The 10,592-nt window shown below is 41.6% G+C and overlaps 2 protein-coding genes across 2 annotated transcripts; both read right to left on the bottom strand.

Annotated features, from left to right (window-relative positions):
• Window positions 1-1,648: 1,648 nt before the first annotated feature.
• Window positions 1,649-10,183, bottom strand: MRPL15 (mitochondrial ribosomal protein L15). The gene is made up of 5 exons (XM_058699575.1): window positions 9,995-10,183; window positions 8,961-9,115; window positions 8,203-8,368; window positions 3,674-3,797; window positions 1,649-2,929 (listed from the first exon to the last, which is right to left on the bottom strand). The coding sequence occupies exons 1-5, from the start codon at window positions 10,100-10,102 to the stop codon at window positions 2,592-2,594; spliced, it is 891 nt and encodes a 296-aa protein (XP_058555558.1). The 5' UTR covers window positions 10,103-10,183; the 3' UTR covers window positions 1,649-2,591.
• Window positions 3,804-4,893, bottom strand: LOC131494860 (cytochrome b-c1 complex subunit 10-like). Its single transcript, XM_058699576.1, has one exon. It carries the CDS (start codon window positions 4,619-4,621, stop codon window positions 4,451-4,453), a length of 171 nt encoding a protein of 56 aa, XP_058555559.1. The 5' UTR covers window positions 4,622-4,893; the 3' UTR covers window positions 3,804-4,450.
• Window positions 10,184-10,592: the final 409 nt, after the last annotated feature.

The raw sequence follows: 10,592 nt of genomic DNA, 5'->3' as shown, positions 1-10,592 counted from the left end.
AATATTGTTAAAATGTCAATACTACCCAAAAGAATCTACATATTCAATGCAATCCCTCTCAAAATAACACCAGCCTTCTTCACAGAGCTAGAACAAATAATCCTAAAATGTGTATGGAACCAGAAAAGACCCCGAATAGCCAAAGCAATCTTGAAAAAGAAAACCAAAGCTGGAGGCATCACAATCCCGGACTTCAAGATGTATTACAAAGCTGTAATCATCAAGACGGTATGATACTGGCACAAGAACAGACACTCAGATCAATGGAACAGAATAGAGAACCCAGAAATGGACCCACAAACGTATGGCCAACTCATCTTTGACAAAGCAGGAAAGAATATCCAATGGAATAAAGACAGTCTCTTCAGCAAGCGGTGCCGGGAAAACTGGACAGTGACATGCAAAAGAATGAACCTGGACTACTTTCTTACACCATACACAAAAATGAACTCAAAATGGATGAAAGGCCTCAATTTAAGACAGGAAGCCATCAAAATCCTCAAGAAGAAAGCAGGCAAAAACCTCTTTGATCTTGGCCGCAGCAACTTCTTACTCAACACATCTCCAGAGGCAAGGGAAACAAAAGCAAAAATGAACTACTGGGACCTCATCAAAATAAAAAGCTTCTGCACAGCGAAGGAAACAATCAGCAAAACTAAAGGCAACCGACAGAATGGGAGGAGACATTTGCAAACGATTTATCAGATAAAGGGTTAGTATCCAAAATCTACAAAGAAATTGTCAAACTCAACACCCAAAAAAACAAATAATCCAATGAAGAAATGGGCAAAAGACATGAATAGACACTTCTCCAAAGAAGACATCCAGATGGCCAACCGACACATGAAAAAAATGCTCAACATCACTCATCATCAGGGAAATACAAATCGAAACCGCAATGAGACACCACCTCACACCTGTCAGAATGGCTAACATTAACAACACGGGCAACAACAGACGTTGGCGAGGATGCGGAGAAAGAGGATCTCTTTTGCATTGTTGGTGGAATGCAAGCTGGTGCAGCCATTCTGGAAACCGGTATGGAGATTCCTCAAAAAACTAAAAATAGAACTACCCTACGATGCAGCAATTGCACTACTAGGCATTTATCCACGGGATACAGGTGTGCTGTTTCGAAGGGGCACATGCACCCCCATGTTTATAGCAGCGCTACTAACAATACCCAAAGTATGGAAAGAGCCCAAATGTCCATCGATGGATGAATGGAGAAGATGTGGTGTGTATACACACACACACACACACACACACACACACACAAATGGAGTATTACTCAGCAATCAAAAAGAATTTAAGAGACAAAACAGATGAACATAAGGGAAAGGAAACAAAAATAATATAAAAACAGGGAGGGGGACAAAACAGAAAAGACTCATGAAAATGGAGAACAAACGGAGGTTACCGGAGGGGTTGTGGGAGGGGAGATGGGCTAAATGGGTAAGGGGCACTAAGGAACGTACTCCTGAAATCATGTGGCACTATATGCTAACTAATTTGGATGCAAATTTAAAAAAATAAAAAATAAAACAAGTTTAAATAAATAAGTAAATAACATACTCTTGGTACATAAATTACCTTATAAACTGAATCTCAGGTCAGCAATACAGAAGGTAGACAAGTGAACAAAATATTGCATCATTTAGGTTTTTAATTTTTTTATTTTAAGAAAATGGGACAGCCAGGAATCACTTTATTCTCGCTGTGGAAAAATTATCATGAATTATTTAGATTTAATTGCAGCGGGACAAATTGCGTTTCTGTATGGTTTAGATACGACGTAACTTTGGAAAGCTAAATAAGCTTACAGATTGCTGAAACTTTTACATTAACTGAGTTTAATTTTCACAATACCAGCTGTTTTTATGGGTTACATAATTACTGAACAATTTTTCAAAAATCATTTAAAATGAATGAAAAACAAAGGTCTCCACTATCTATGAAATAAGTAAAATATCAGTTAGAACACTTAACCTTGTTCAAGAAAAAGGCTAAGGGCTTAATCATTATTGTCTACTCTTATCAGATGACTTGAGAAAATGAATTCGCTTGGAATTATTTCAATTTTGCTAGCAAATATTGTACTACTTATTCACTAGCCTTAAATCTTAAACTCCTATCCCAAATCTTAATAATCCAGAGTTGAAAGCTTTCCATCTTGACACTGGATAGAGCTTCCTGAGGCCCCTGATTAAGATGGGCAACCAGTAGCAACTGCTTAGCCTTGACAGGCCCACCCATCAATCCCGTCCCAGCTGCACCTTCATTTTGATTTGCAACAATAACACAGACCTGGACAAAAAGATCATGGAAAAAAGAACGCTCCCCTAAGAATTATAATCTTCCTTTGGCAGAAAGAAAACCAGGGGGTTTGTTTCTTTAACTGAGAAAGAACCCGCACAGATTCAGTTCCTCTATACAGCCTTGCTTACTGCATTTTTATTTTAATTTTAGATAAAAATGGACACGGGACTACATGGAAAATTTACAACTAGAGAAAAGATGATGAGAAATACACATGTTTCAGTCTCTTTTCTTCCAGAACTCTTTTACAACTCTGCTTTCTTGGAAGGAATTCATGAGCTGTAATACTTGAGGAGACTCTCATCTGTAGGTTTTAGGATTTTCTTATCTGCCACATTCACCACCCATCCAGGAGCAAGACCAAAGAAAATCTGCCTTGGATCCTTTCGAGTACTAAGCATTTGGAAGAGTTCATCTTTAGTGATATCAGGTAAAACATAGCCATACTTCCTGGCGAGTTCAAGTCTTGCTTCAGGAAATTTGGCAGGATCCGCCAGGTAGCCACGATTCTTTGCATCTGTATAATACGGTACCAGCGCTTCCGGTGGAAGCATTCGTTTGGGAATGGGTTGTCCACGCAGAAAGAATGGAACAGGTTTGCACAGAATGTCTGAAAAGGTTTTAAATAAAAAAGATACAAATAGCGACTATATGTATATGATTTTAATTATTAATGTGCTTAATGTTTATTTTTGATTTTAATTGTTAATGTGCTTAATGTTTATTTTTGAAAGACAGAGAAAGAGGGCAAGTGGGGGAGGGGCAGAGAGAGAGAGGGGAACAGAGGATCCGAAGCAGGCTCTTGTGCTGATAGCAGAGAACCCAATGAGGGGCTTGAACTCACAAACTGTGAGATCATGACCCAAGCAGAACCCAGACACTCAACTGACTGAGCCACCCAGGTGCCCTTCTTTTGATTATTAATTTTTAACTACTACCAAGATGGGAACTTCCAAGAACTTTTTATTATTATTATTATCATTATTATTATTATTATTATTATTATTATTATTATTATTATTAAAAAGACTTGTCTTAAGTAAGCAAATGGAAATACTTCACTTTCCAAAATTTGGATCTTGAAAACCAAAGTTACCTCTGGGTTACCAACAATGAGTGAATTTCTAAACATGGTATATAATATCACATGTAAGTCCCATGTTTAAAAACAAAAAACCTGCTCATGACATAGTGACTGCGGAATACTAGAAGCCACACCACGAACAGGAAACCCTAAAACAGAAGACTGAGGTGTCTGAACCACAAGTCAGAGGGCCATGAGGCCTTTTAAATCCTCACACGGCAGCCAGCAGGAGATGAAGAGGGAGAAAAAAGGGACTGCAGGACATCTTACCCAGGCTTCTTGGATCGTAGAAGGCCGTAGTGACGACACCACCATTTTTTTCTATTGCAGCGATGGCCAGTTCTGAAGCCAACTGTACTTCAATATTAACTTTCGCCTTAAAGGTGTCAGCACCCTGTGACACGGCAAAGCAAAGTCTGTTTGTAGGTAGCTCGGTTAACAGTGGAGTATAAAATTATGGCAAGTTTTTTTACACACTGTTTTCTCCTCCAAAATGCCTACAATGTTACAGTAATTCCAACTCTAAATACCTCTGCTTCCAGGTCCTACCAAACAACATTCATTTCTTTTACGTTTGTTTAGGCTATCTTGTTTTACCAACTTTCATTCTCCGTAAGCAAGGACGACTACGTTTTCATCCTACGTATTTAGTAGACAGCAACACAAGCGTCCATCCCCAGTATTTCATTAATAGTGGACTGTTTAATCCCGACAACCCCATGACAAAATTATTGCTACACCAACTTCACAGATGGGGACACAAAGCACACAGAGGTTAAGCAACTTGTCAAGATCACACAGCTAGGATTCTAACCCAGGGAGTCCAGTCACAGCGTGTGTTTTGTTTTGTTCTTTTTCAGAGCAAGGTTTAATGCTGTGTGTATTCAAACATGAAAGCCATTTTCACAAACATGGAGTCCTAAGTCATGCTGTAGACATCCTTGGGGCCTTTCCTGAGGGCGGGGGCTGTTCCAGGTACAGCAGGAGCTAACATGGAAGGAGACAATACCAGTAGACATCAGAGGGATCCAAGAAGGGTCAGTTTACCTAATCATCCTTCTTAAACTTGCCATTAGTATAGGGCACCCAGTCCAGAATCAGCTGGCAGCCCATGGCCCATGCCAGCCCTACCGTGCCCATAGTGCCCCACATGCCTGCTGTGGGAATCCAGGTTGTGGCCAGCTCGTGGTAGCACAGGCCCAGGAACGTGCCCAGCATCGCAGTGCGGGCCACAGCTCGGGGTGACGCCTGTGTCTGTTCTTACACACAACATTCTACCATACTGAGATGGATAGAAATTTCTCTTCTTTATCTCTAAGTTAGCAAGAGGCCAAGAAATTTTTAATGATGGGATGAGTGGGCTGGAACCAGTGGAAAAATAAAAATCTGACAACAGAGGTGCCTGGCTGGCTCAGTCAGTAGAGCATGCAACTCTTCTTCTTGGGGCTATATCTGAGCCCCTTGTTGTGTCTAGATTAAAAATAAAATCTTAAAAATAAATAAACATTAAAAAAAAAAAAAGTCATTTAACTGACTGAGCCACCCAGGTGCTCCAGATTTTTTTTATTTATTTTTGAGAGAGACAGAGACAGAATGCAAGTGGGTTAGGGGCAGAGAGAGAGAGGGAGACACAGAATCGGAAACAGGCTCCAGGCTCTGAGCTGTCAGCACAGAGCCCGATGTGGGGCTCGAACTCACGAGCCATGAGGTCATGACCTGAGCCGAGGTCAGACGCTCAACCAACTGAGCCACCCAGGAGCCCCTAAATGTCTGACTCTTGATTTTGGCTCAGGTCATGATCTCCCAGTTCATGGGTTCGAGCTCCACGTCGGGCTCTGTGCTAACAACGCAGAGCCTGCTTGGGATTCTCATGCTCTCTGCCCCTCTGCCCTTCTGCCCCCATCTCTCTCTCAATAAATAAATAAACCTAAAAAATTAATTAATTAGTTAATTAATTTTTAAAATTCTGACAATATCTGATCTTGGAGGGATCAGCTGCCTCTTAGACAAAAGATTCACTCTGCTTTTACTACTGATTTTATCACAGCCTCTAAAAGGACAAAAAAAGTTAAGAACTTTTCCCTAGAATAATCAACACTAAAAAAGGTAGACTTGAACTTCCTAAAGTTCTGGTTTTGGTCATTTTAATTAGGCTGTACTACATTTTACTCTAATTTCAAAACAGATTCTGTTAAAAGATGGTAGTATTGCTATTTTGTGGTAATAGAATTTTCTTTTGCTATTTTGGTGTGGTTGAATCAGGCTGGCTCCCAATCAAGTTCCTTTTGTTAATTATGAAGCTTTAATGTACTTCAAAAACACTCCTTTGGGGTGCCTGGGTGGTTCAGTCAGTTAAGTGTCTGACTCTTGGTTTTGGCTCAGGTCATGATCTCACATGGGATCATGGGATCCCAGGGCTCGTTCGTGGGATCGAGCCCTGCTCTGTCAGTGAAGAACCGGTTTGGGATTCTGTCTCGCCCTCTGTGTCCCTTCCCCACTCACACTTGCTCTGCCGCTCTCTCAAAATAAATAAACATTAAAAAAAATAGGTTCCACCCATTCCATCAAGTAAGACACAAATGTTCCACCAAATAAGATGCATATTCTCACATTTTTTTCCATCTATGATACCGGTCTGCATTTTATTAATCAATGGCACCTCTGACTCAGCAAAATAAGGTCTTGGGGCACCTGGGTGGCTCAGTCAGTTAAGTGTCCAACTTCAGCTCAGGTCATGATCTCACAGTTCACGAGTTTAAGTCCCATGTCAGGCTCTGTGCTTACAGCTCAGGGCCTGGAGCCTGCTTCAGATTCTGTCTCTCTCTCAAAAACAAATAAATTTAAATAAATAAATAAATAAATAAATAAATAAAGTCTTGCCATATTATTTGTGAATTTTAATTACTATTCCAAATTGCCCAACTATTTCCTTTTCTTGGGCATTAGAGTTAATTCTGGTGTTTTCAGTATTATAAATACTATTTTTAGGAATGTCTTTATATCAGTTAAGTTTCTTTTTTTGTTATTCCTTGAAAACATATATTCTGAAATTGGTAATTTTGTGCTATGGATTAATTATTACCATTATTTATTGCAAATCTAAAATGCAGAAAAGGTCAACCAATTTACAGCTACAAATGACTGTAACTGTACTTACTCAACTGTTGCCCTGGTGTAGTTTTCAGGATTATTTTCCTCGTTAATATAGATACATGCCTGAAAGCTGCTGGAATGTGCTGTCTATTGGCTAACAAGGTCACAGATTTTTCCATATTAATTTATATGTATATTCCCTTATATACCCAGAATAGAATACTGAGGCTTAACTGAGTATTTTGTATTTTATTTTCAAATCATTTTATTTGGAAAACTTTTATCCACAAGGTTCATTTTTTCAAAGGAACCTAAAAGATTTTTCCATAAGCACATGCCTCCCTCTAGTGGACACTAAGTTACTTACATAGCTGTATTACTGGCCTACAAGAAACAAAAGTATTAATGAAGAAATTTAACTGTTTACGAAACTCTTAGCCAATTCCTATAAATAGAAAAAGGTTTTGCTGCAGTTAGAATTAGATTTGATTCTGGGCGCCTGGGTGGCTCAGTCGACTGAGCATCTGACTTCGGCTCAGGTCATGATCTCACAGTTCGTGAGTTCAAACCCCACATCAGGCTCCCTGCTGTTAGCACCGAGCCTGCTTCAGATCCTCTGTCTCCCTCTCTCTGCCCCTCACCACCCCCCTCAAAAATGAATACATACTGAAAAAATGAGAAATTAAAAAAAAAAAAGAATTGGATTCGATTCATTCCTTGTCTCCATAAAACTAATTATTATGAGCCAGTATTTCCAATACTGAAAATATAGCAATGAACTAAAGTACTTGTCATTACATTTAGACATAGAATTTACATTATAGTGTGAAGAAGAGTATGAAAAAATAAATGCATTACTTGGTAATAAAGGTCAGGTGTTATTATACATTCAAAGAAAAATACTTTGCACAGGGTAAAGCAGACAAGAGTATGGGGGGGTGGGGGAGGGAGGAGTTGTGAGTATTCTTTTATAAAAGGATGTCAGAAAAGATCTCCCAGATATGACATTTTGAGCAGAGAATCAAAGGGAGAGAGCCAGCTGAATCAATACACAGCAGAGCACCCCAGAACCAAGGACAAAGGCCATGCCAACTTCCTCAAACTACAACTGAGTATAACACAGTGTAATGGTTATATGGTAACTCAAAAGAAATAAAAATTGGCCGGGGGGGGGGGGGGTGCCTGGGTGGCTCAGCCAGTTAAGTGTCCAACTCTTGATTTCAGCTCAGGTCGTGATCTCGAGGTTCATGGGTTCAAGAGCCCAGCATTGGGCTCTTCGTTGACAGTGGGGGGCCTGCTTGGGATTCCATCTCCCCCTCTCTCTGCCCCTCTCCTGCCCTCTCTCTCTCAAAATAAATAACCATTTAAAAAAAAAGAAAGAAAGAAAAATTGGGGCACCTGGGCTGACTTCAGCTCAGGTCATGATCTCACTGTTCCTGAGTCTGAGCCTGGCTTCAGGTGACCTCAAGCCCCACTCCAGGTAAGTTTGAGCCCTGCTCCAGGCTCTGCACACACTCACTCACTCACTCTCACTCTCTCTGTTTCTCTCTCTCTCCCTCTCCCTCTCTCTCTGCCCCTCGCTCACTTGGTCTCTCAAAAAAATTTAAATTAATTAAAGAAATAAAAATTAAAAAGGCAGAGTGTTGATTATATGGTAATCAGAAATAGCCTTCTATGTGACACCAACAAATCTCATCCAGACTTACCTCCTCCACCAGCTGGACACCATAATCCCTTTTAAGTGGCTGGATGGTCACACCTCTCCCATTGACAAGCTGAGTTAAGTCAATAGGTTGAGTAGGATCCACTCGACCCAAATCAATAAGATATTGCAATCTATTCAGACTCAAAGGCTGATACTGGCGTCTGAAGCTACAAAACAAAGTAACAATTGGAACACTCAAACGGCTCTTCCCCGTAAGTTCTTCTTCCCATCAACTCAAAGCTTTGTCCTCTATTTTCCTCCCTCGATTTACACGATTTAACAAAAATAAAACCATCCTGAGTGCAACAAAATCACATAATATCGCTTGCTTTTTGGCAATGAAACAGAACCAGAACTTCATTTCACTAAAAATAATTTGCCTCTCTAAGCATTTACTTCACTCATTTAAACAAATTTGTCAAATGTGACTTATGCATTAACGGAGCTCAAAGTAACAAGAGGAGTTGTCATTTATTGGGTGACTACCCAGGTTTTTATATACATTATTGCTAAGCCTCTAACCAACCACAAGAGCTGGTATTACCATCTCCTTTGCCAGGTCTGAGCATCAAGTCCGGGCTTTTTTTCCCTCCTAATCCAGGCCAAATTTCATTACCAAAAATGATTCAGAGAAACAGCAACAAAAGTTTACCTCAAAGTGAATTTAAATTTCTACCAAGCAATTGTTTTTTTTTTTGGGGGGGGGGGACTGTCAGTGAAAATTAGGGATTTTTACTTTAAAAAGCAAAGCAACCTTACCTATGACCTTCATTAAACCCATATTTTGGGATTCGAATGTAAAATGGAGTCTGGCCTCCCTCAAAACCCAGTCTGGGCCGGGTTCCTCTCTGCCGCTCTCCCTTATGGCCTCTGCCACATTTTCGACCTCTTCTCTGACCTCTTCGCCGTCTTTCCTACAAGAAAAAGAAACGCCATTCATTTCTCCAATCAACCAGTAGTAACAGCTAACGCTATGTGCCAAGCTCTGTTCTAACCTCCGCTTTTAAGTTAGCATCCTTGCCTCTGTAAATGTAGTGAATTCTTGTAACCAAAGTCCAAATTGTGTTTCAAAGGAAAAGTTCCAAGGACGGAATGGAGGTAAGGACTCTAGGATAGGCTGGAAATGAAAAAAATCCTAGAATCAAACATCCACAACAAACAAGGTTTACACGATATTTAAGAACACGTATTTTGTAATTAATTGTAAACACATAATCGTTACCCATGTGTATTATTTAAACCTTAATTTGTAAAGAAAGGATTTTTTTCCCCAAATTAACTTCCTGTCACTTCGTGAAAACGAACCGATTCTTTAAATAATAGTGTGTTGGCGCTCAGTCCCGGGTTGTGAGTTCCAACCCCACGCTGGGTGGAAACAAAATATTTTTAAAGTTAAATAAATGACAGTATGTCAACTGACAGCTTTTCTAGCTGTATTCAGTGATTTGCAGAAAAGACAACTACCGTAATCAATTCAAATCTTTCCCACGAAAATAAAGTTAACGGGAAAGTAGCTCATCTTAAATCCAACTCTGAACGAGGCCATCATTTTGTGGCTCCTGCGACTTCACGCCTGCGCCCTAATTACAGAATCACGCTTTACCATATGAACCTTATTACGAATTGGGACCGTGTTACGAATTGGGTTCTCCGTGCAGTTGAGAGCAAGGGCTCGGCAACCCTACGTTTATCCCAACACCCTCCGCAAAGAGTGCGGGAGAACGATGGCGAGGGACAGGCCGCTTCCATCGCCCCTTCCCCCGCGCGTCCTCGCACCGCCACCAGCCATTTACCGGTTTCCTGGAGCCTGGATTCGGCTTTAGGTTTGCCAAGCTCACACGTGGAAGGGCCCGGAGCAGGTCCAGAGCCCCTGTCCCACCGCCCTGCAGGGGACCGGCCATGACCCGCACAGCCAAGGCCCTCCAAGGGCGCCCGGGGTCGCCTCCGAGCCCACGTGGTCTCCGGTCGCTGCTTTACGGCCGCGGCCCCGCCCCTGTCGTACCGCAGGAACTGCTGCGCTCTCGGCCGCTGGGCTCGCCGGTGTCCGGGAGAGCCCTGGTAGCGTCCGAAGTTTTGCAGCTTAGTCTCTGCGGCTCTACGTCGTTTTCTGGGTTTTAGTTCGCTGGGGGTGCGAGCGTAGTTTGGGAGACCGTGCCTTGACCTGGCCCCTGAGCCTACGACGTTTTCCCCGGCTTTAGAAAAGCGCGCATTGAAAACGCCATGCGTTAGGGAATCTTGAGAGTCCGTGTTTGGCCTGGCACGTTTTGTCGTGTCTTGTCCTCTAGGAGACAGTGTGTTCCCCGTGCTCCGCGTGGAGCCCAGACCAAAGTAACGGGAGCGCTAAGCCTTTAGCTTTGAGCTTCGCCTGGCTACACGCGGTGAGAGACAAAA

The sequence above is a fragment of the Neofelis nebulosa genome, chromosome 14 (genome assembly GCF_028018385.1).
Source record: "Neofelis nebulosa isolate mNeoNeb1 chromosome 14, mNeoNeb1.pri, whole genome shotgun sequence".
Taxonomy (NCBI): Eukaryota; Metazoa; Chordata; class Mammalia; order Carnivora; family Felidae; genus Neofelis; species Neofelis nebulosa.
This window is presented reverse-complemented; position numbering and strand designations above follow the sequence as displayed.